General features: G+C 51.4%; 2 protein-coding genes across 4 annotated transcripts in view; one reads left to right on the top strand and one right to left on the bottom strand.

Annotated features, from left to right (window-relative positions):
* RNF214 (ring finger protein 214) overlaps positions 1–1,978 on the top strand; it is a 47,271-nt gene extending 45,293 nt beyond the window's left edge. For all 3 annotated transcript variants that reach the window (XM_038536041.1, XM_038536039.1, XM_038536040.1), the window contains exon 15: positions 28–1,978. In XM_038536041.1, the coding sequence (XP_038391969.1) occupies positions 28–93 (66 nt within the window). In that variant the 3' untranslated portion in view covers positions 94–1,978. The remainder of the gene's footprint in view (positions 1–27) is intronic.
* Positions 1,016–24,515, bottom strand: BACE1 (beta-secretase 1). Its single transcript, NM_001284472.1, is given in 10 exon segments — positions 1,016–4,785; positions 5,404–5,575; positions 5,819–5,968; positions 6,323–6,424; positions 7,396–7,530; positions 8,230–8,292; positions 8,989–9,073; positions 10,516–10,604; positions 24,255–24,383; positions 24,429–24,515. Coding segments are annotated over 10 exon segments (1,254 nt in total). The 3' UTR covers positions 1,016–4,543.
* Positions 24,516–25,666: the final 1,151 nt, after the last annotated feature.

Raw genomic sequence — 25,666 nt, 5'->3', positions numbered from 1 at the left:
CTGAGATGTGTCTTTCTTCCTTTCCAGTGTATCAAATTCTGGGCCCAGACCAACACAAATGACACTTGTCCCTTTTGTCCAACTCTTAAATGACGGACCTGACTGGGGAGGAAGAAGAGGAGAAGCTGATGTGAACAGGAAGCGCGGGTTCAAGATTTCTAAAACTCTATATTTATACAGTGACCTATACTCATGCTATGTACATTTTTATTATATAGGTAATGTGTGTATAGAAAGTCTGTATCCAAATGTTCGTAAATGAAAGTATGTATATTATGCAGAAATGGTCTCTCCCCCTCACCTTGCAATTCCTTTGGGGGATGCAGATTGTAGGTAAGATGATGTTGCGTTTGCCCTTGAAATTATGATATTCTTACCTAGGGCTGTTTTCAAGTACAATATAAAAACCATCTAGGAAGCTGCTGTTGCTCTAAGGCCATCCTGCTTTGATTTGGCTCAGCCTCTAGTTCATTTTCTTAAGGCTCCTGTGTGCAGATTTGAACCCTGGTGCTCACCTGCTGTCCAGCCAGATGCCTTGCTTATTGAAAGCCTATGGAAGCCTCAGTGTTGTTCTAGCCATTTGACTCTAAATGGATGAAATGAGACTGATTGAGGAAAAAAAAAATGTAACCCTAATAGTTGGAATTTTCATTGAATATTTTACTGTGTTAACGCTCATTATTTGCACATAGACATTAGGTTTACAGAATATTCTGTTTTACATCAGCAAAATTCACAGTCCAAGAATAACAATATGACTGGGTCCCATTTTCCCCAGGCCCCCTGCAAACTTCTGTCCATCTGACTTTCTGGATAGTCCTCTCTTTAGAAACTAGCACAGCCCACAGATCTTTCCTGGGCCAGGCCATCCCTTGCTGCCACTGACTTGGCTTCCGATTAAGCTCTGACAGACCAACCTCATGAAGGCCTTACCTCTTCCCCTTCACTTCTAGTCTCCTGGTCAGCTAGTCTCCCTCCCTACTGAAGGTTAAGGCAGTTGGTTCACAACCAAGTTGTTTGGTGACCTTGGGTGAGCTCCAGGCAGGCACTGGGGTGAGGAGATGTCTGTGCAAAATTAATTGCAGAGTGATCTTGGGATGCCGGATTTTAACTTTGAAGCAAGAAAATGATGGGGCGGGGGGGGGGCTTGTTTCTGTCCTGGGAAAAATGAAGGCCAAAGTGAAAGGAGGGGAGGTTGAACTTCAAATTTAGAAGTCATTTGTTCTATAGATAGCTATCTAGAATGAGAACGTCTTCCCACTTCTGCTTATTGAGCATTCTGGTTTTTAGGTTTATACTTGTGAAAGCTGTGAATCTATGGGAGCTTTGAATCTTTTCCTATCTTTTTATCTTTACTCCTATAGGAAATGGCTTCAGCTTCCTTCTCTTTTGGAATTAAACAAGGAAAAACGAAGTGTTAATTAAAAAAATTAGTTTCAGGAGAAGGACATCATTCTATTACCAACTGCTGAATTTTGCCCATTCTGGGACCTGGAAATGCTTACTAGCATTAGCAGTACTGTTCCCTTTCAGATCCAATTAAGTTCTCTGCTCTGTTTTTGTTCTTTTCCCTCTTTGTCCTTCCTCCTTGCCTATCACCCTCTTAGATGTAGTCCATCCCTTCTCTTGCCTTCCTTACTTGCCCAGGTTTGTTGACTAGCATCATTTTCAGGAGCTGGACTTCCCAGGAGCTCCTTGGCATCTGGAAGGGTGATTGAAATGGCCTGAGTTCTCCCCTCTGTAGAGGTCAGGTGACCCACTTTCTTTGGTTAATGAAATACTAATGTCTCCAGTTTGGTAGCTATCATGAATGGAAATGTGGCAAAATGGAAGATCAGCTCCTTTGTTCTTTTCATTCAGGGGAATCAGTTTTTCTCTTGTAACCAAAAGATTTTCTCTCTCATCAGCTTGGCAGTAGCCTTTAGACAACCAGCAATTTTTTTCAGTATCCCCTCAATATATAGAAATTAGGAATGGATATAAAGGCTGATTTCTTTCTTTTCCACACATCTTTGAAGCCAAAGGAGAATAGAAGAAAGGAAGAAGTGGGAGGGGGGCTTAATGGGTTCCTAGTAAAAGCCCCCTTGAAAGCCAACTAAAGCAAGAGGACAGATGTTTTGGGGAGCAGTGGGTGGGAGTGGGAGTTGGGGCCTCACTGTTGCTCTTTTCTCTGTCTTGTTCAGGATCAGTCAGAAAGCAACATTTAAGTTTTGGCCACCCTTGTTCTCCCTCTTCCCTCTGCCTCTGGCCTGCAGGGGTAGAAGCCATGCAGACCGACAGGAAAGGCCTCTGATGCAGTGAGTAGAGATGGGACAGTCACTTTTCAGGAGTTGACTTTAAAAATAGAGATATATAATACGTATTTTTACAAGCAAGAAGCTGTTGTCAAGATTTTTTTTTTACACTTAGAGTTAATAGTTTCGGGGTAGAAAGGAAGTAACTGCAAAAAGAAAAATAAGTACAAGTTAAAAAAAGAAAAAGGGACAGTGGGACTTTCTAATGAAGGGGTTGAGTTTTATGCCCTGGAAAGAGCTGGGAAAAAGCCAGTTTTCCCAAACGTGGATAGAAATTATAAAGCAGATTGTGGCGTTTTCATTACATGGTAGCAATTCTGGAAGTTTATTTACACAGTAAGTTCTGAGCTGAAAACGGAGTCTCCAGTCTTCTGACAGTCTTTGTGGTTGGGGGTGTTCCCAGTCAGCCAGAGCAGCACCAAGTGCAAGGGGAATGAAGAGAACCCAGATAAAGAACTGTGATTCAATATTCTTATTTTATTGGTTTATGGCTTGTGGGCAGCTGGCCAAGGCCAGGATCTCCAGAGGCCCTCCTCGTCTCTTCCCTTCCCTTCCCTCATCAGGTATTTCCACACTCGGCAGGTCCCATACCTGGAAGCAGTGTGGTGATAAGATAGTGATAGGACCTGGTGGGTCTACTAGGAGAATCAGGTCTTCCACTAACACTGGTATCAGAGTTGATTGTGTTAGAACTGATAGGGAGGAAACAAACCTGGTCCCTACTACCTAGCCCAAGAACCAGCCTGGGTACCAAATACTATTGGGAGTGGGGAGGAGAGAGCAGGATAGGGGAGAAGGATGGCCTCCCCTGAGGGACTCTGGTGGTGAAGGAAGTACGGAAGCCCTGAGGCTGCCAGCCTTGCTCCAGCAGCCTTGTTACTGAAGGCAACTGATGTTAGAGCCAGAAAGCCCTGCATTTCTGACACTGGGTATAATACTAGTGCCACTGTGGGGTGCCTCAGCCAGGTTAATGGAGGGGACGTTAGAGAGGGTGAGGAGGCGATGACACTGCTCTGTATTGCAAGGAGATCTTACTACTACTTAGAGCTGAACAGGAAGAAATCCAGGCAGAGGCACAAGGCATCAACCGATACCTGTTGAGTGAATCTTGAGGGTTCTGCCTTTAAGGGTCAAGTAAGGGAGGGGGGTCTCCTGTCTAGCCCTCCTAGCACCTCAGCTGCAGCGCTCCAGAGGAATAGGGTTTGGGGGGCAGGGGTGGACATGGAAGCAGGAAGACCAAGCCCGGCCCTGCGATCTTTGCTGTATTCCAGTTGCTTTTTCATAGGGCACCTGGGGCTGGGGTGGGGGTGGGAAATGTCAATGTTACCTTATCATTTGTGGAGTAAAGGGTTCAGGTAGAGACAAGTGGAATCATTAAGGTAGAAAGTCATTTGTTAGATGGAACTTCTTAGTGAGCACGTTTCATTTAAGAGAGTTAAAAAGAGCTTTTGGCTAGGTAAGCCCTCCTTCCCAACTCACTTTTGGTCAGGCTACAACCACAGAAAAGAAAACATCGGGAAGCAACACCCATCTTACAAGATGTGCTTCTATCTTGGAGATGCAGTCTGAAACTGGGACTGGCAAGTGGTCATGGTTCTGCCTTTTCTAGCTCTGATCCCAGCTGTTCCCTGTCTTTGCACTCCCTCTCCTCTCCTTTTCCAACCGCCCCCGTTTGTACAAATATTCAGTCTCATTATTTTTTGTTTAATTCAAGAGGCAATCTTTGTACCAATGTTAGGCTTGTTTATACAGCCCCTATCACTAAAGCAAATAGCAAACTGTGCATCTGCTCCTACTGACTTTGGCCAGCAGGGAAACAACATTGGCCCTTTCTCTGCCAGGGTACCGCAGAGAGACGCACACTGGGGTGACTTGGCTGTGGTGCCACTATTTCTGGAACTAAGAAAAGAAGAATAGAATGGTTGGATTCTCCAACCCAAAGGGATGGTGGGCAAAGGTTCAAGGCTGAAGTGTCAAGCAGCAGAATTTCCCAACTCAGGCTTGAGGTGACCAAGAATATTCCTGCCACCAGAATGCTTCTTTCTTCCCTCTCCTGGTTCCTACAGGTGCCATTCCTGTCACCCACCTTGCCAGCTTTCCCTTCTCTTTTGTCAAGGCAGAGGCATTTGGTGGGTAGGCGAGGGTCTTGAGGTGCTCTGGCCATCAGTGCCATCAGTATCTCCTACTTGTAACCAAAGTGAACCACCAAAGGTGGTCCAGGGGAATCTGTCTTCTGCCCATGGGCCTCCTCACTTCAGCAGGGAGATGTCATCGGCAAAGTCATCATGTTGATGGCGCAGGCAGCGGAGGCAGCGCCACTGGCACACCATGAGGCAGAGCGGCAGCATGAAGAGGGCGCAAATGGCAGCCATGACGTAGGCTATGGTCATGAGGGTTGACTCATCTGTCTGTGGAATGTTGTAGCCACAGTCTTCCATGTCCAGGGTGATAAACGGGCCTTCCACTGCTGCCGTCCTGAACTCATCGTGCACTGGAGAAAGGGCAAACGAGATTGGGCAGCTCTCATCGTCACCAGTTTGGGTCACGCAACAAAAAGAACTTCCTGATAGGCCTTGCAATTAGCCAAGCATCTCTTTCCTTGAAGAGATTTAGGAGCAGGCCAGAAAAGCCTTGCTAGGTAGAAGCATGTCTCTCCTCCCAGCAACAACCCTTTCCTGTATAACCATGTGGTTATGGAATGATACCTAAAGGTCAGTCTTCTGAGTTGACCAAAAAAGCCCCGTGGATACCCAATACACTCACGTGCTTCTGCCAATACTACTTGGAAGACCCCGCCACCCTCATGTAGTAGCTGACAGGGTCACTGCAGGCTCAGCCTGCTGCCTGTGGATCTAGAGCTTCCCAAGCAGCCGAGGCAGCTCTTGCTGCTCTGGGTCTCCAGCAGAGGTTACCCACTCACACAGGTCTCAGCATGCCTGGCAACATGGGCACAGCATGAGCATGGACACTAGCTTCTACACAATGTGTTGATTCTGCCTCAAGGCAACTCTGACTACCTCCTAGCCTGCCAGGGGCCCAGGTGTCCTAACTGCTGGGCAGTGAGAACACGGATAGACTGAACCCACACCCTCCTCCCTGGCTCTCTTACCATGACAAGCACTGACGGCAAAGCCAATTCGTTTTCGGGCCCGGTCAAAGACAACGTAGAAGCCCTCCATGATAACAGCTCCCATTACGGTGCCCGTGGATGACTGTGAAATGGCGAATTTGTAGCAGTCGTCTTGGGATGTGGCCACGTCTTCCACTGGCCGCAGGTATTGCTGAGGACAAGCAGAGAAGGAAATGTCCTCATTGCTCCAGCTCTCACCTCACTTCTGCCTTCTAGGTATCTATGCGCTCAGGCCCCTCTTCCTTTGCCATCCCTGAGGCCTGCAGGGATGCCTTTTGCTATGGGACACTCCTTTCTTGTCTTCCACACTGTGGGAAGCCACGTCTGGGCCCTGTCTCCCCATGCACACTGTGTTGTCTTCCTGGGATCCCACCGACTCTGGCTCGAGACATACCTGAGGAAGGATGGTAATGCGGAAGGACTGATTGGTGACCTCGCCCATCAGGTAGAGGGAGATGACCGGGAAAATGTTCCAAGGGGTGGTGCCTGCCTGCCAGCACACCAGCTGCTCCCCCAGCCAGAACCCATCCGGGAACTTCTCCGTCTGTGTGAGCAACAAAGGGTAACAGTGAGGAAACCGCCTCTCCACCGTCTCACTTCTCCTGCCTCAGGTAACACTTCCTGGGCCCTTTTTGCTTTTCCGTGGAATATCCAAACTGGGGAAGGGCACACGGAAACCCAAGAATTAGGGAAAGAGAGCTGGAGAGTGAGACCAAAACTCTGCACCAGGGGAATTGTGTGATGAGCAAGCCAAGGCTCATCAAAGAGACTCGCTCTGAAGACATTTAAGTAGAAGGATCTAAGGGTAGATAAGTTGGGTCTCATTGAGGGCTGTGACCTTCACAGACTTCCTCTGACACTGTATCATTCTTACACTCCTGCCCCGAGTCCCACTGACCGAAGAGGCTGCCTTGATGGATTTGACAGCAGCTTCAAACACTTTCTTGGGCAAACGAAGGTTGGTGGTGCCACTGTCCACAATGCTCTTGTCATAGTTGTACTAGGACGGAGAATGGAGAAGACAGAGAAGAGTCAAAAGCCTTTTTTGATGCCAGGCTCTGGCTGGAATCAGAAGGGTGGATCTGACTGCTTGGGGTGGCATCCTGGCTTGGCACTTCTCTTAGGAGTTTACCCTTGGGCAAGTTGTTCAGCCTCTGTGCCTCAGTTTCCTCATCTTTAAAATGAGGATAATACTAGCACCTACCTCAAAAAGTTATAAGGATTAAATGAATACATGTGAAGTGCTTAGAATGGTGCCCGGCACGTAGGAAGCATTCAGTAAATGCTAACTCTTAGTATCTTCGCTTGGGCAGTCATTCTCCAAATCTTGAACATAAAATACCTTGTATAGTGCTTTTAACTTTTCATAGTACTTTTATATCTATTCTCATGTAACATACATTAAGAATCCAGGTGAGGAAGACCCAGATGGTTGAGCTGCCATTTATTGGGTACTGCTGTGTGCCAGGCACTAGAAGAACTATTTATTTTCGCTGTCTTCACCACAATCTCTGGAAAAGCTGTTTTTCCCTCTGTTTTGCAGATGAGGAAACTGAAACACAACCTAGTAACTTGCCTGAGGGTACATAGCTAGTAAATGGCAGAGCTAGAAATCATGGTCTCTCCAAGTCCCAAGCTGGACTCTTCCGTTACACCATAGCACACTGCCTCGCATATGACTTGCCCAAGGCCATCAAGCAAGGCAGTGACTAGAGTCCAGACATGCTTTTTTTCCCTTACTAGACCATAAGCCACAAGGTCCTTGTGTACATGCCCTGCCTGTCCCTAGCCCCCAAACTTCAGGTCCCGCTATGTTACCTTTAAGCTCCTGATTGTTCTAGGTTCAGCTCCCAACCCTTTCTGCAGGTCCTGCTCCTCTGGCCTCGTCCTCCCAACCTCATAACTCAGGGTCTCGCCTCATGCTATGTTGCCTCCCCCTTACCTCTCCCTGGTCCCCCTTGGTGTCATTACCTCCTTGCAGTCCATTTTCAGGTCCTGCCCGTTGATCTCCACCCTTACAATGATCACCTCGTAGTACCACTCCCGCCGGATGGGTGTGTACCAGAGGCTGCCCGTGTACAGTGAGTGGTCGATACCCCCGATGATCTAGGGACAAAAGGAGGCAGGTACCAGTATCCCAGCACAGTGGGACAGCAAGTCACCCAGAGAGCAAGCAATGGGATCAGAGATTTCTGGGTTGGTGGCAAGGCCCTTTACAGGCCACCTTTCTCATCTTCCTGCTTCTAATCATATCCTGTCCCAGAGTGATTTGTAGTTTCTTAAATGTCTTAAGAATATGTCAGGGGAAGACTTTACAGGATTTTAAATTATTTGTTTCAGAGTCTCACAGCCCTCAATCTAAAGTTATTTAAACTAAACTGGCACAATAAATGTTAAGTGAATGATTATTTGCTTCTATTACAAGTTTCATTTTCTCTGCGTGTTGGAGATGGAGAACCATTCACCAGTTGTCCTAATTAATTAATAAATAGACTTTTAAACTCCTTACATCTCTGCCTTCTGCTCATCAAACTGAATCATCTTAACTTGAAAGGTCTTATTTTCATTTCCTTTAAAGTTCCCTAATCTCATCCTTTCCAAGTTTACCATAGGTACCTGGAATCCTTTCTGGAATAATGCAAGAAAAGGATGGAAAAAAGAAAAGTGCAAGTGGGGAGCCTAAAGAGGTTTCTCTTGATTCTAAGTAGTGCAGCCCAAGACTGTAGTGTAGCCTTGGAGGGGAGGCAGATGGTACCCATCCCTCTGTCCAGTATTAGAACCTCCCCACTCCTAGGACCTACTCACCATGCTCCCTCCAACCGAGGCCAGCACTTCTGACTGGTTGAGGGGGAAGCCAGCGCCACAGAGCTGTAGGGAGAAGAGGTTGGGAACGTGGGTCTGCTTTACCAGGGAGTCAAAGAATGGCTCCAGGGAGTCATCGGGCTGTAGCAGAAAGAGACAAGGAGTGAATCCTCACAGAGGGCTCCAGTGGAAAGAGGCCAGCTTCCTGCCTAACTGGAAGGCAAAAGCAAAACCTTGGGCGATGTTTTTGGGAAAGACTTAAAGTACTGAGATTTGGCAGAGAGAGGGTTAGCAAGAGACATTGGCAGTGCAAACAGGAAAGATCTGCAGAATCTTCGATCCCCCGTATACTTAACCTGTTTGGGGTTTGGGGGTGGTGAGTGGGCTCCCTTATTCCTAAGATCTAGGTAGAAACCAGAGCCTAATCCTGTATCTTTCACAGCGTCCCTCACTATAGTCCTGCCCTCTGCAGGGATGAGAGACTGCCATGCTACCCCCGTTAACAAATCCTTTAAGCTGCTCTATTTCCCTCCCTTAGTCCATTCCCTTTCTCTCCAAGCCTGTCTCTCAGGAACACGCAGTATGCATTGTGCAGACACACGGTCCAGGGCCAGGCCTTGCCCCTCTTACCCTTGCAATCTCAGCATAGGCCAGACCCAGGATGCCCTCCCAGTTGGAGCCATTGATGAAGAACTTGTCTGATTCGGTGATGGCAGCGATGTTGGCACGCACAGTGACGTTGGGGCCATGGGGGATGCTCACCAGGTCGGTGCCCAGCTCCCCCTCCCACTTGCCCTGGGTGTAGGGCACATACACGCCCTTTCGGAGGTCCCGGTATGTACTGGACCTGTGAAGAGGAGGCAGAGGTCTGTGGAGGCGTGACCGCAAGAACTGGCAGGGGAACCCTAGCATCTAACCTACTTCCAATGCCTCACCTTATCTCAGGGGCATCCCACATAAGATGCTTCTAGGCTGCTCAGCAGAACATCCCAGATCAATCACCCAGAATAGAATGTAAAGTAACCTTGCAAACAGCTGAGGGGAGCTGTTGCTGGGGCTCCCTCTCCTGTCTCCACAGCTTCTATCCCTTGATCTTGAGCTCAGGGCCTGAGGGGAACAAGCCTAGGCTTTGTGTATTGTGCCCACTGCCACCGAGGGACAGCTAGTGGGCATCTCTTCCTCCCCCCGGCTCCGTCAGGCTTCCAGAGAAAAGGAGCCTTTGACTCTCGCTGCCTTGGGACCCGGTGGTACCATCTGAGTGGTAGAGAAAGTGCCAGGCGGGGTAAATGTGGAACCTCGACAGCAAGTTCTTCCAAAGAAAGAACTGGCACAGCATCTCAGCACAGCAGGTAAGTATCACACACCACTTGTATGGAACATGCCCATCAGCACATGACACCTTTGCCTGTGTCTCATTGCACCACTAACCAGGCCTATTTGTGTGTGTGCCAGGGAGGGGGCAGTGATGGGATGGGGACGGGGGCGGGGGGGGGGGAGCTGGAACAAATCCCTTTCACGGGTCCTCACCACACCCCACTCCCTGCCTGCTCTCTTCAGATAGGGACGACAGAAGATGGTGGCAGGTGGCTTTGGCATCTGCCTAGAAGTCCAAGAATGCCATTGAAGCCTCTATTCACAGCTTTCCACACACAGACACCTCACACATTAGATGTTTTTTATGCTAAGGAGGCTCCCACATCATCTTTCTCTGCCTCTTACCTTTTAAAAACCCACTTCAACCCTGCCTTCTACCAGTTTGCTAAATCCCGCTGCTGAAACTCTGGGTGGTACGGGGAGACATTTTAGCTTTTGGTCCCTGGTATGGTCCAGGCAGTGGGGCGTATGGAAGGCTCTTCCTCTACTCCCTTGAACTGTGAAATGCCACCAGGAGCAGCCCCTGGGTGAGAGCACAGCAAAGGCAGGGTCACACAGTCTGCTCCACCTAGACTTCACTGGTCTCACCAGAAACCTGAGAGCCACTGTGTGGGGGAGAGGATTGGGATGCTGTCTCCATGCCTTGCAATTCATTAGGATTGCTCTGGGAGCTTTGGGGCTCCTCTCTTCCTTTCCCTCTCCAAGGAAGCTGCCCTGTCTCAGTACTCAAGAACTCCCTGGTGGCCCCTCAGCCTACCCTTTCCCATAATCTACCTCCTCAAATCCCCCCTCTCTACTTTTCTGTCTTGGAAAGGATCCGAGAAGCTAGTCTTTCTCCCCGAAGCCCTCCCTTGACTCTTCTGGGCCCTGGATCCTTGGGAAGAGTTCTTCCCTCTAGCTCTGCCCAGGACTCACAGCTGCCTCTGGTAGTAGCGATGCAGGAAAGGGTGGGGGGCAGCCCCCACTGCAAAGTTACTGCTGCCTGTGTCCACCAGGATGTTGAGCTGTCAGAGAAAGGGAAGAAAAAGATGTTATCGACACGAGGCTCTGGGCCCACTACCTTTATTGTTCTTCACGCCACCGGCAACACAGTCTCCCCTTGGAATGTCCAGGGTGAAGCTTCTAGGGTGCAGGACTGGACAGCCTGGCACCTGCTATGACCATGACCACAGACAGAATGTAGCGTCCTAGGACATCCTCAGCATGGTGTTGTGTCTGCTCCTGTCTTCTCTGGAATCCTAGCATTTTCTGTGCCGTCAGAGCCACATTATCTGTGTGTGTGTGTTGTTTTCATTCCTCTTTCTCTCTACCATCAGACTGCCCTTAACTCACTTCAGGTACCTGTCCAATTCTGTCTGCAGAGCTTGCCCTTTCCCTCCTTCTCTGGTCCTCCTTGGAAGCATATCACCCAGCGGGCAGCTGGGCTCGCATCCTCGTCCAGCTCAGAAATGCTATTCTAGGAGCTGGCACTGGCGAGGGACGCTGCGGGGACCAGGATGGCGTGTTGGCGCCCACACGTTTCTGACCCTGCCTGCCAGAATGTTGCTCCCCACGAAAGGCTCCCCTTCGGTCTCAGAGGTGACCTGGGCCTATGAGTTCTACTGTCAGAATAGTTGGGAGCCAGGAGCCCACTCTGATGTCGCAGTGAAAACCCATCTTGTCAGGGCCTGGGTTTGGGCTAAATGAGTACGGACAGGTGTCATCCCCATGTTCCTTGCTGTGCAGCTCCTTCTAGCATTTCTTCTTTCTTGACCCTCCTTTCTCCTTTGATGGCCTGATCCCCCTCCCTCAGTCCAGAGCCACTTTTTGAATGCCAGTAGTATCCTCACAGGCAAGAAGAGGAAATGCCCGTGTCCTCAGAAGCTCCGTACCCTCATTCAACCCCCTCTTGCTGACTTGTCGTGCCCATCAGCTCAGATGCTCCCCTGTGTCCTCTGTCCTCCATGCAGTGAAGTCAGCTGACTTCAGTTTTGGTGCAGGCTCTGACCTTGTCACCTTGGGCAAGTCACTGTGCTCCCCTGGGCTTCAGTTTCCTCCTCCCTGCCAGATCCTCCGCTCCTTCCTGCTCTCAGTGGTCCATGTGGCTCTGCGGACTGCACCTCCTCCTGGCCTCCTCCTGGGTCCCCCCCCAAGACAATACCTCTTCACGAGAGCCCCAGCCCTCTGACCCTGCCCCCCCTCCTTCCCAGCACCCCCTCTCAGCCTGGTGCCCATCACCCTCCCTGCCCTTCCCCTACCTCTCCCCTGGCCCTCTCCAGGGTCTCTGAGCAGCCACTAGCTCCAGATTCTGTGCTTTCACAATCAATAGAGCTGGAGGCACAGCAGTTCAGGTTTCAACCAGGTTAATGATTAAAAAGGCTTCTCCCCACCTCCTCCCCACCCCCCTCCCCCACGTGCCAGGGACTCTGCTCCCAGCACTGGGGTTGGCCTCATTCTTACAGGGGTCCGTACTATCACTGGACCCCAAAGAGGGTCCCCAGAGCTATGCGACGGAGGGATCCCTGAGATGTGTGCCTCGCTGGCTTCACGGAAACATGACCACCTTTTGCTCTGGTGCAGGGCTTTGTTGCCGAGGTCCCAGCTGGTCCAGGCCTCCCCACTGTTTTCCCCTCCTGCAAACACTCCTTCCCTAGCAGGTGGCCCAGCCTCTCCCCAGCCAGCTGGGGAAGGCCTCCCCCTTCCACCTCTAAGCAGATCATGCCCAGGGCCTCATGACCCCCACCCCAGAGTACCCTCCCAACCCGGAATTCAGGCCTGTCTGCCTGCCACCCCCTCTACCCACCACAAAAAAATGGGAAACCAAATAAACAGCTGAGATTCCCTCCTGAGCAAATGGCCAACTGTCTTGTTTGCTCTTCGCAAAGTGCTCCTGGCTCCTGGGAGAAGGGATTCCTGGTCCATCCTTCCAACATTTCTTACTCAAGTTCCAGGCAGGTTTTCTCCCCTTCCTGCTCCCCGTGGAGGCCTGTCAGAGGGCGGGGGCTGTAAGCGGCTGGGCCACCACCCATCACGACACAGGGCAGGTAAGGGCAGCCTGGAAGAGGCGAGTCTGGTGGTGAAACAGCCAAACCTCCTTAGGGAGGGAGCCTGGCCTCTTACAGCTCCGAACAAAGGCTGTCAGATGGGACCTCGTCATTGTCATCTCCGCAGCCAGTCCTTGCTGCCCATTGGCCCATCCTTTCCCTCAGATGGCCCTCCCCAGCCTGGGTGGGTACCCAACCCTGGGAACCACCCCTGGCCCTCAGGTAGATCCACCACCATTCGGACTGCTCCCCACCCTGATCTGGGTTCTTCCTATTGGCATTTTACAAATACTCGTGTGTCTCCATTAAAAAAAAAAAAAAAAACCTTCTTTAATCTCACCTCCACCTCCAGTTCCTTCACAACCAAAGTTCTCAGCCAAGCTGTCTTCGTTTCTTCACTTCTTCACCTCCCACTCATTCCTCCACCCATTCCCACCCAGTTCTCTGCTGCCCCTCCCTCCACAATACAACAGCCCTTACTACAGCTACCCCAGACTCCATGTCACCAAATAACAAGACATTTTTCAGATCAGCTCTCCTCTGACTGTGAGGACTCCTTCCTCCTAGAGACGCCTTTCCCTGCCTCCCCCCATCCCATGGTTGTCCTCCCACATCTCTGGCCAGATCTTTTCTGGCCTGGCTGCAGGCCTCTTCCTCGCAGACACTGCTCTCCCTCATCACCTCCCCTGCGGCCGCAGCTCCAAATATCACCCCTGTCACCCAGCACTCCTAGCCCAAAGCCCCAAGCCCTTTCCTCTCCTTGGAGCTCCAGAAGCACAGAGCAAACTTCCTCTCAGATACCTCAAATCCAGGATGTCCAAAGCTGACCTTCCATGGCCCCGCCCAAGTGCCTTTTCCCCCATGCCCTGCATCAGTGGATGGCGTCACCATCCATCTGTGCTGTAAGTCAGCAACCGGGGGACTTCCTAACACCTTCCTCTTCTTCACCTCTCTACCCGACGCATCAAGCCCTGTCCAATTAACCTTCTCAGAAGTCTCTTTAATTTACTCATCTCATACCATCTCCCTTGCCACCCCTGGGCCACGTTCACAATATCTTCTCAACTGGCAATATCACAATAGCTCAACACAATATCACAATAGCTTCTCAACTGGCCTTGGCATGTCTGTCCACCCTTGACCACTCCAACCTCTCTCTGCACTGTGGCCATGGTGGTCTTTTCAAATTTGACCATGTTGTCCTCCTGTGTCAATTGTTTTCCTTTGCTATTAAAATAAAAATTTAGGGATGCCTGGTGGCTCAGTGGTTGAGCGTCTGCCTTTGGCTCAGGTCATGATCCCAGGGTCCTGCATCAGGCTCCCCAAAGGGAGTCTGTTTCTCCCTCTACCTAGGTCTCTGCCTTTCTTTGTGTGTCTCTCATGAATAAATAAATAAAATCTTAAAAATAAAATAAAAAATGTAAAGCCTTACCATTTTCTCCAGGGCCCTTCACTGTCCGGCCTTGCCAGCACACCCAGCCTAGTTTGTCCTGTACGCCACAGCCCCCTACCCGCCGGCTATACAGGCCTCTTCACAGGTCCTCAGACCAGCTGTGGTCCAACCCCCAGAGGACAGCGCCTTAGGCCATTTGCTCTGCCCAGACATCTTCCTTTCCGCGGGCAAGTCTGTCTACTTATCTCCCATCATCCTGCAGTCCAAGCTCAGAAGGGACTACTTCCTAAGGGGGAAAGACCAGGCATTTTCTCTTATTAAAATGCTTCCATAGAACGTGTCACTCTATAACTTCACATTGAATCTCACCTCCTTTGTATCTAATTTCTTAAAAATCTCCATTGTATCCCTAATGGGTATCACAGTGCCTGGCAATTAGTATCACTCAAATTAACGGTTAAAGGAAAGAAAAGGGGAAAGAGCTACTCTATCCTGTTGGTTGGGTGAAGGAGAGATCCCTCAGTGGCTCCCCAGCCGTGGGTGTTTTTAGGTGTGGCTCTAGCTCAGACCTGCCTTCCCCTCACCAGGCATTCTGGTCTTCAGGTAGATTGGGGTCCTGGAGCCACCTCCTTCTCCATCCCTTGGAGTCTCAGGAGTCTCTGTTAGCTATTGTATTTAGATACCCAAGAGATCACAACCTGGGGTCGGGGCTAGGTCACAGCCAATCACTTAATAAACAAATGTGCTTCTGGGGTCCTCTGAGGGAAGGTGGCTTTGTGGGAAGTGCTAACAAGCCCCACAGGGAAAGGCACACCTGTCCATTTCACTCTGCAGGCTCTCTGGGAGTTTTCAGCAACAGATCTTGGGTGATGAGATAGATGTGGAAACGGTGAGTTCTGGGTATGCTCTTTGTTCCCCAAGTCTCACATGTCTTGGCTCCAGCTCTCACTAGCAGACAGGTATAGCTCAGATTATTCTGAATGAAAAGAGCCTTCAGGAGTCATCTGTCCACTAACCTAGGGAGATTCTGAAAGATCAACTCTTAAATATCTCTAGTTACTGAGATTCCAACCTTTCTTGGTAGCCTATCCCAGGGCCCTAGGAGAGGGGCTTTAACTAATTCTTCCTGTCAAAGAGGAAGTCTCTTTCCTTCTGTGTGGGCCTCCCAATTAATGGCGGAAGAGCTCTTATACTCTTATCTAGCAAGCCTTTTAGCTGAAGCTGAGATATGGAAGGCTCTCTTCCATTTTACAGAGAAAGAAACTGACATCTGGAATGAGTGGGCAACTTGATCCATTTTCCACAATAAGCCACACAGCTGGACAAGAATCCACTGGCTCTGACCAACACCACATCTAGCCTTTCATTTCCTTGACCTTCCCATCTCTCACTTGGAGAGGAAGTATTATATGGTAGATTGCTACTCTAAGGAATCACACTCCCCTGTATCCAGGCCCCTGTGTGATCCCCTCTGAGATCAACTCTAGGCTCGGTCATGTGACTGCTCTGGCCAAAGGGACACCAGCAAAGGAGGAAAGCAAAGGCTTGATGAGAGCCTGTGCACTGGGGATTCCTCTTGGAATGCTGCCCTGAGACTGTATGTGAAGAAGCTCCATCTGCCTCCTTGAGGATGAAAGACTTCATGGAGAAAGAGGTCAAGCAGCCCCAGCTTTGTCTCACTCCCCCCGGTGACCCACCAGCTGAATGCAGCCCTATGAGTGAGCCCAGGTAAGACCTGGGGGAGGGCCACAGCGAATGCACAGAATCCTGAAAAACAGAATGGCTCTTGTTCCCAGCCACTAAGTTTCAGAGTAGTTTGTTACACAGCATCAGATAACAGATATGCTATCTGAATTAAATCCTGAAATCCTTGTCCTTGGGGGTGTCTCACCAAACATAGGTCAACTCCAGTGAACATTTCTCATCCCTTTCCCTCCGACCCCACCATGCTTCTCATGCTTCTCAAAAGCACGATGATCTCTGTACCTCTGCATATGCTGTTGTCTATGCCTGGAATATTCTCTCCCTGTTTTGTCTAACCTCTACTCATCTTTCAAGTCACAGGATAAATATCCTTTCTCCCAAAGGTCTTGCCTTGATGCCCCCAGCCAAGATAAGGATCCTTCTCCTGCAAGTCAGTAACACCTGTGCTTCTTTGTATATCACTTATCAAATGATCACTTTGTTCATTCATGTACTGTCTGCCCCTGACACTATGAGATCCACAAGGGTAAGGAGCACGTTTGTGCCATCATCATCTTATTCTTCCCTAGCCCTCAGCAGGGGCTCCATTATGATCTCCCCACGCCCCCCAACACCGCCGCATTCATAGTAATTGCCTTATTACCTGTAGTTCCCTGCGACCCCACAGAATCTCACTACTCATTCTTAGCCCCAAAGGTCTCACATGGTTGGTTTCAGTCTGGGGCTGTGTATGGTGACGATGATAACTGATGCCCACCACAGCCATGCCATTGACTGGATTATGCACCTAGGTTCTTAGAACCATGCTACTCTTGGTAATAATTTGGGACTTCTTCCTTGGTCTCAGAACCTTGAGGCAGCTTCATCTGCTTTCCTAAGTAGATATTTGCAGAACTGAGCTTGCCCAAGGCCAAGAGAAAGAAGCAAAGAAAGACAAAAGGAGCCTAAGGTCAGCAGCTGGGAGTGGCTGGGAGCTAACAGAGTACACAGCTCCTGCCTCCTACTGTTCCAGGGATTGGGTCCTGCACCTTGACCAAATTGGCTGACCCACTGGAAATCCCTTCCCTAGACGTATCTCTGCCTTCCACTTCTCTCTCCAGGCTAAAGCTGACAATCAATACCTGGAAACATGCAGGCTCTCTGGTGCCACTTACCCTACTTTGGACTGTGGGTTTTTTGTTTTTGTTTTTGTTTTTTTTTAAGGAATTGTAAGGCAGCGGGGTCACCCCCAACCTTATCTGATGCACCTTTCTCCCTTTGTTTTTTTAAAAGATTTTATTTATTTATTCATGAGAGACACACAGAGAGAGGCAAGGACATAGGCAGAGGGAGAAGCAGGTTCCCTGCAGGGAGCCCTATGTGGGACTGGATCCCAGAACCCCAGGATCATGACCTGAACCGAAGGCACTCAACCACTGAGCCACCCAGGCATGCTGTACCTTCCTCTCTTTAGACAGGATGCTCCATGTTCCTCAGCATCTAACCCAGCTCAACTAAAATTTATCAAGGCTTCCTATTCAAATGAGATGATAGATACAAATGGTCAAAAAATGTCTATGTCTGTTCATAAAGAATGGATCTAAGACAATGGTTTTTCAAACTTTTTTTTAAAGCAGCAGAACTCTTTATCAGCCTTATGCAGGATTCCAACATACCCAAGGAAAAAAACAAACAAGAGTTGTTCTTTAGGAGGGAAACATTTTACTTCCTCGGTCTCTGTCCCCTCCTCGTGGTGGCTCTTGGGGCTGCTCTGCAGCATCCACAGGACTCCCCCACCCCCTGAGAACTCCCAGTCTGTGAGGTCTCACAGCAGCCATCAGCTACCTGTTTTCATTGGCAGACAAGAAGTCCTTCCTACTGTCTAACTGTGTCCTACCCACAGGTTGCAGTGGCTTTCATCTTCTCTTGGCCTGTCCTCAGTTGAAAAGATAGCCGATCTCCGGCAGAGGCCCAGTTTCCTCCAGGGCACCCAGGTCATGCTCCATGCAGGCTTGTTTGAGCCACTGGGAGATGCCATCACCTCATTTCTTGTGCTATTTGGCAGACTCTATAGGCACTAGAAGCCTCGAGAGGCCAGTGCAGCCTGGACACAGGGTGGGTACAGCGGGCAGCTGGGGGACTAGTCACAGGTTGGTAGCAGTCCAGGAGACCTGCTGAAAGAGGACAGGCTGTGGTGGCAGAGGCAGGGAGCTTGGCCAGTTTGCTCTGTACCTTTGTCAGAGTCTTTGGGAAAAAAGACCAGGGTGGGGTACCTGGGGGGCTCAATTGGTTGAGTGTCTACCTTCAGCTCAGGTCATGATCCCAAGGTCCTGGGATTGAGCCCTGCATGGGACTCCCTGCTTGGCAGGGAACCTGTTTCTCCCTCTCCCTCTGCTCCTTCCCCTGCTCATGTTCACTCACTCACTCACTCTCTCTCAAATAAATAAATAAAATCTTAAAAAAAAAAAAAAAAAAAAAAAAAAAAGACCAAGGAGTCCTGGCTCCCCTTCAGCCCCTAAGACTATTGATTCATCATTCCCCTCGGAGCACCTCCTCCCTCTTGGCAACCACTGGCTATTGCACCTGAGGATGTGGCAGGAGAGCATCAGTGAATGCTTCCCAGGCCTTAGGGCCCATCCTGCCAGGGGCAGCTCAGGGCAGCTCAAGGACGGGGAAATAGTCTGGCTCCTGCCCAAAACTCCACTGGCCAGGCCCTCAGGAGAGATGTTCCGGGAAGGGAAGTTTGTTGTCAGGTATGGGAGTTTCCCTGACAGTTCTTTTTCTGGATTTTCAACCAAGAAGGGTTCCTGACCTTCTACCTTAGTGGGAGGTCTCAGTCTTCCCCGACCCCGCCACCCTTGACGCTGAACTCTTTCTTTCCTGACCTGTGGAAGCAGAGGAGAAGTGTGTGAAATGACAGCATGACACTTCTAGCAAAGCCCCCTGTGCAACCTGGAGCCAGCTGTGGTCTCAGGGACTGGGTGGGCAACTTAGAAGTGAGATCTTATCCAATCTTGCTTTGTCTAATTTGGATGGTGGCTCTTTGAGGTCAATGGTTTCCAACCTTTTTAGTACCAAAAGAGAGGAAGGAAAGGAAGGAAAGGAAGGAAAGGAAGGAAAGGAAGGAAAGGAAGGAAAGGAAGGAAAGGAAGGAAGGAAGGAAGGAAGGAAGGAAGGAAGGAAGGAAGGATCTTGAATTCCACTATATGAAGACAATAAAAGCTGATTTGGGGGCAGGGAGAAGGGCGAGGGCTTGGTGATGGGAGGTGTGAAAGGTCCCAAGTCTTGCCTCTTACCTTTCTTCTAACCTCCTTTATCCTTGAGGTCCCTTTATAGAATCCCACAAATCAGTGTGAAAACCATTTGCGGATGGTAGGGTGGAAAACCACTTGGCCCTTCTTGGTTTCTGAGACCCTGAATCCTCATAGTTTTCTATTTCTCTGATCATTTTCTCTTGCTCCCTTGAGCCTCAGTCTACGTTCAATATTATTTCCTTAATCATTGCCCCCTCCCCCTGTTTTTCCTCCATTCTCTCAAAGAACAAGCCCATTTGCTAAAGTGGCTTCCAAACCACCTCTCTGCAGGTGACTACCTGTCTAGTCCTAACTTCTCTCCTGGTTTCCAGATCCCCATGCCCAGCTGGTTGCTGCATCCATCAATAAGAATGGTCCACTGGCACCTCAAAGGCAACTGAATCTCCCAGACTGGAGAACACTGGAAAGAACCCAGTATTTGGACTTAAAATCCAAGACCTGAATTTGAATCCTGGCTCTGTTTTCCTTAGGTGAGTCTCTTTGGGCAAAGCACTTAATTCTCTCTGAGGCTTGGTTTCCTCACCCCTCAAATGGACATGCTAGTATTTATCCCTTGCAATTAAAGCAGAATCCTAAGCACAGAATTTTGATGACCTATATTGTGCTTTAAAAGTCTGCTCCTTTAGTGTTCCAATACAACAGAGATGTTGTAGAGGAGGGGAACCTCTTCTCTTCCCTCTCCCTCCCCAGGAGCAGAGAACACCTGGTTGAATTGACATGTGAATGCTGGATCTCTGAGGACCTCTCCTCTCTGTCTTCACTGCCACCAGCGTCTTTCAAGCCCTTGTATCCTCACTGAGGTCCTAGCCTCGGGCTCCAGACTATCCAGCTACATTCCACCCTGGAACCAGAACTACACTAGACCCTTCCCCTTCTTAACACTCACAGGGACTCTCACCTGCCTGCAGAATGCAACCCAACCTCCTCCATTCCACCTCACAGCATCCTTGCCACAACTCCCAGCTTCTCGGCCCAGCTCATGTCTCTCTTCATGAAGTGTTTCTCCCCCCACTCTCCAAATAGCAAAGCTTTCTCATCTTTCTAGGCCATACTCAAATGCTACCTTTTCCAGCAAGCCTATCCTAACACCCTGTCAGTAGTAACTGCTTCTTTTTTTGCACTTCTAAGACTTACTGTTCTTCTCTTTGTACCAAATGCTTTTGGTCTCGTATGATATTTAGCTGTTTCTATGTCTATGTCTCACACCAAACTGTGAGCTCTCCAGGCCCTGGGACGATGACATGATTTTCCTCTTCTGTACAGAGTAGGTGCTCAACAAGCATTTGCTGAACTGCATTGACTAACAACCAGATTTCAATCCTAACAATTAGTATCCTGGGTTTGGAGACTGATGCTCATCCCATTATAATGAGGTGATATCCTTTCATTTAAGTGGAAAAGGATGAAAGTGCTTCTTCCTCCAAGAGTTCCAATACTGCACTTAGAATTGCCCATTGAGAGTTCTATTTAGATGTCTTACATTTTATTTATCTACTCACTCAACATTTTTTAGGTGCGTGTTCTGAATCTGGTGCTATCAGAGATATTAAAGAGAAATAAGACACTGCCAAAAAAAATCTTTTTAAAAGACATTGTCCTCAAGAGCTTCATGTTCTGGGAAGGAAACGAATATAAAAACAGTTATAATATGTCCTTTAATACTACTTAGGTGTAGTAAGGGACACATGAGCAGGTGTCATGGGAGAATGAGAAGGAATGCTCATGATAAACCCTCTCTTCTCCCCTAAGACACATGGGCAGGTGGCCGGCAGAGTAGAAAGATCCAGGTGACAAAGCATCTCAGCTTACAGGCCTGTCTCCTGGCCAACTGTTTAAACTTTCACTCCCCACTTCTTTTGCTAGAAGTCACGAGTGATAAGACCATTTGTGTATATTGCAGGAATTACTGTAAAGAGGAAAATTAGGTAGAATATATTTGAAAACTTTCCATAAGCTGCAACCATAAATACAAGTATTTATTTGTATACTATTACCGATAAACCAATGCCTCTTGCCAGCTTTCCTGGTCCTGCAAATGGTCTTATTACCCTGCAGTTCACCCCAGATCAAGATCGTGCAATCATCTCTGATGCTTCTTCCTCAGTCTTCACACCAGTGTCACCGAGTCCTGTCTGGTTGCCTCGTGACGTTCCTGACTCCTGGTCTTCCCTTTCCTCTTAGCACAGCCATACGCTGTCCTCGTCATAGTGCCTCACACCTGGACTGTGGTGACAGAGACTGCTGCCGCTGCACCTCTCACTTCCATTCTTCCTAAAATTCACGTTTCTTCCTAAAAGATTGCTTTCTCTATGACATTCCCTTGTACAAATAAATTCAAGCTTCCCCCTATATCTGCCGACCAAAGTCTAAAACTTAAAGCTTCATATTTAAGGCTTTTGGCAATTTGGCTCTATCCTATTTACCCAAACCTGTAGCATTAACTGGACTGAGTTTCTCACTGTCTCCTAAACAAACACACATGACTCATTCTCTCATTTGTTGTGGCTTTTTCTGGTCCCAGGGACCCAGGTTAAGGAAGCAGCGGACATTCGAGTTAAGTGCAATGATGGTTTAGTGGGACAGGTGCCATTTCCCTGCTGGGAACGGCCTCCCCTCTCCTAGCCAGCCTTCAAGACCATGCTCACAGCACACCTACCCCAGGAAGCCTTCCCTGATTTTACCTCCCAGAACACTTATAGTACTCACTCTTTGTACTACTGCAGATCAGTGCTTCTCAAACTTGAGCCATGACCCCTGAAATTCTAACTTAGTAGGTCTGGGATGGGACCAGAGAAGTTATGTTTTAATAGGCTCTGGTGGCAAGGGTCTGGGGGCCTGCCTTCAAGCACTGCTCTGGATTACCTTGTACTGGCACTCACACTTTCATGCTCTACACTCCTTATGGGCAAAAAACCTCTATCTCCTGTCTCTTTGTGGACAGCTCTCAAACCCCGCACCTAGTCACCTGGCATATAAAAAGTGCTCCCCAAGTTTTACTCCTATTTGTTGAGAGCACTCTGCCAACCTCGTTCTCACCTGGTGCTCACGACAGCCCCACCAGGCAAGAAGGGGCCTCCTTCTCGAGACTGCTGGGGAGAGAATCAAAGTCACTACAGAGTATAGACTGGCTGGCGTTGGTTCCGGTTCACAGTCAAAAGGGTGACCCAGAGTCATTCTAATTGTGGGCTCCCTGGCAGTGGTTCCTTGGGCCAGTGTTGAACTATAGGCCCACTTTCCCTTTCTAGGAAGGAAGGGGAGGGGGCTGACATTTGTTGGGCAACTACTCTCTGCCAATTTCCGGGCCGGGGAATGTGCATACTATCTCAGGTGTCCAGAGAAGGGCAGTACCTGTTCCCCTAGTTCTATATGTATCAAACGTGGTGGCCCAGAGCATCAAGCTCTCATGCTTCATTGCATAGCACTGAAGAGGCAGACAGGGCCGGAGAAACTGGCAGAGACTGACCTCACATTTACTAGAGGTCAATTGTGTGTCGGGGTGATTTCCCCTACACAGTCCCATTGAAACCTCACAAGAACCTTGCAAAGGAGATCTGATTTCACCCAGTTTAAAGACAAGGCAATAGGCTCAGAGTGGTTGCCTAATTTGCCCCCAGGACACACAACTAAGAAAAGGAAAAGCTGTGAGTTGCAGAGTTGGAATTCCTGGTCTCTCTGCTGGCTCCACAGCCCCTTTGTGTGTCCATGCCCCAGGGTGTAAGTCGGGCTTGCTCAGCTTATCAGTAGCAGACACACACCACAGGGGAGAAGGTTGGAGGTCTCCATGTCCCCCGGCTATCTGATAATACCCAGCACCAACCCCCCACCCCACCCCCACCCCCACGCTGCAAGGGGCCTATCCTCACACTGATTTGAGACTTTCTGGGAGGATGTTATGGTATACAGGAACGAGAAAGGGTAAGTAGGGCAGACCAGAGCCTTGGATCAGCTGGGAGGTGGGAGGTAGGTCTGGGTGCCAGGGCCCTAGGAAGATCTGCTTCTGTAAGGTAACTGGGGGCTGGAGATTGGTGTTTCTCCCAAATCCGGTGTTAAGAGCTGTCTGAGAAGTTCAGAGAAGTGTGGCTCTTCCCTCTACTTGTAAACACACTCCCACCTTCACGGACCCTCCCAAGGACAGGCCTCCCGGACACAGATCCCACAGATCTGAGGGCAGGGTGGGGGGGGGGGTGGCTCACAGAAAAGTGCAGGCTCCGATTCAAGGTGACACACAAGCACATACAGAACCACCCCACCACCCGTGCCCAGGCCCACCCACAGAGTGGCAGATGTGCACGGAGGGCAGCTACAGCACCCCCCCCTCACAGGAGCACAGGGGTGCTACCTCCACCAGCCACCTTGGAGGTACCGCGGAGGACAGGCAGGATGAAGAGGGCTGGCAGTGTTTCCTCCACCGCTGCCAGGCTCCCTTCCCTCAGCGCCTATCGCCTCCTGGCTCTTAGAAGGAGTCTCATTCATTCTTAGAAGGGGGCTCTGGCTCCTGGGCTGAGGCTAGTCCTTTCCCCAGGCTCAATTTAGTCCCCTCTGGCTGGTGCTCTGGGGCCCCGGGAGGAGGAGGGGCTGGAGTGCAGAATGCTGGGGGGGGGGGGGGGGGAGGAGGGGGAGGCGAGGGGAGGCGCTGGGGGAGCCCGAGTCTGCCCCGGGCTTCAGGGCTGGACTGGAGGTCAGGAGGAGCTGGGAAGCCCCGCTTTGCAGTCCCTGTGGCAGCCCAGACAGTGGGAGAAGGAGGCTGATCCAACTCGTGCCAGGATTCCTGGGTTCTCAAAATGCTGGGAACGATGGTCAGAAGCCCAGGTTCCCGGAACACCGGAGGAGGGGAGAGGGTTGGGTGACCAAGATCCACAGTGCTGGGGTTGGGAGACTCAGGCTTGGCAGGGCTGACACCTGTTCACCGGGCCCCTATTGCTTGGACCCTTCCCCAGGCAGGGCTCCCGCACTGGAGGGTTTCTTGCCCCAAATCCTTATGGAAGGGGTGTGTGGGTGAGGTTGGGGGTGGGCTGAGGGCAGTCAGATGAGGGAGGTGGGGAAGCCCCTGCGTGCAAGGCAAGGGGGAAACGGGAACTTTGGGGCTGCCAACCTGGTCCCAGAGGAAACACCTGGGCGCCGGTCCCTCCTGCCCGCGCCAACCAGCCCATTTCAGCAGGGGGCCAGCATGCTGCACCCCCCTCCTCCCCACTCCCCCCTGCTTGTGCAGGAAGGAGGGTCGGGCTGGCCCGGCCACCTTACCGTCTGCGGGGGGCTGCCCACGGTCATCTCCACGTAGTAGCCCTGACCGGACTTGCCTCTCAGGTTGTCCACCATCTCCACAAAGCTGCCCCTCCGGCCCGGCTCGTCGGGCTCCTCGACGGTCTCCCGCGGCAGCCGCAGCCCCAGGGGGGGCGCCCCCAGCCCGCTGCGCAGGGGCAGCCGGATGCCGGGCGGGGTGCAGCGGGCGGGCAGCACTCCGGAGCCCATCCACAGCAGGAGCCAGGGCAGTGCTCGGGCCATGGCGCGCCTGGCCTTGGGGCCCTCGGGGCTCCCTCCGGGACCACGGCCGGCCCTGTCGCTGCCCCCGACTCTGGACGCTCAGGAGCGCGAGCTGCGAGGCATCGGGGCTCCGGAGCCCGCAGGCCCCTCGCCGGCCGCCCCGGCGCAGGCGGTGGGGGTCGGGCGGGAGAAGCCGCAGAGCGACGCGGAGGCGGGCGGCGGAGGAGACGGCCCCGACGCCGCTACATCTGGCCAGCGGCGCCCAGCCTCAGCGCCGGTCCGGGAGCGCACGGCGCGGGCCCCCCGGGCGGCGGGGAGCGGCGGGCATGGCGCGTCGGCGGCCGCGGGCTTCTCGGCGCCCCGCGGGCCGGGCGGCGGGGCCAGGCGCAGGGGCCCGGGCGCCCCCGGCTGCGCGTGCTGGCCAGGCCCGGCTCCCGGCCCCCGCTCCCGCTCCCGCTCCCGCTCCCGCCCCCGCCTGCTCCGGCTCCCGCTCCCGCCCCCGCCCCCGCCCCCGCTCCCGCTCCCGCTCCGGCTCGCGGCTCGCAGGCAGGCCGGGGAGGCGGAAAGGCTTGTGGCGGCGGCTGTCAAAGCCAAAGGGTTTTCGCTCCTCCCTGGGATCGCTGGGAAGTGTAGTCTTCCCACGGCCGGCAGCCCAGCTTCCGGGGCTGGCGAGGGGTCTGGGATGCCCTCTGCCGAGGCGGAGTCCGCCCTGCAGGACCCTGGCCGCCCGGGGGGGGGCCGGCCGCGCGGGGCGGCGCGGGTCCGTCAGGCTGCACTTACGGAGCGCCTACTGTATGCCGGGCAGTCTTCCCGGCGCGGGGGCCACGCACGGGAGCAGAATGCATGCACGTGCGCCCTACGGGGCCGTGTGGCCTCACCGAGTGGGGACTTAGGGGGCCATCTGGGGGATCTGGAACGACTCAGGGGAGGAGGAGGTATTTAATTTGAGCTGTAAGGAATGGGCGGGATTTCCGCCGGGCAGAGAGTGGGGGAGCGAGAGTACGGGGAGTAGAAGGGTAGTGTAGGCAGCCTACTGCGGAAGGGAGGTGCAAAGGGGCGAGCCCTTTGTCTCCACTGGAGCCTGCCTGCCATCTGTGGGCAGGTGAGAGCCGGTGGGGTCTTCCCTCACCTGAATCTTTTCATGCCTTTGATTCTCTACTTGTCCTCACCTC

This window comes from Canis lupus, chromosome 5 (assembly GCF_011100685.1).
Source record: "Canis lupus familiaris isolate Mischka breed German Shepherd chromosome 5, alternate assembly UU_Cfam_GSD_1.0, whole genome shotgun sequence".
NCBI lineage: Eukaryota > Metazoa > Chordata > Mammalia > Carnivora > Canidae > Canis > Canis lupus.
Note: the sequence above shows the minus strand (reverse complement) of the source record. Positions and strands in the feature narration are given on the sequence as shown.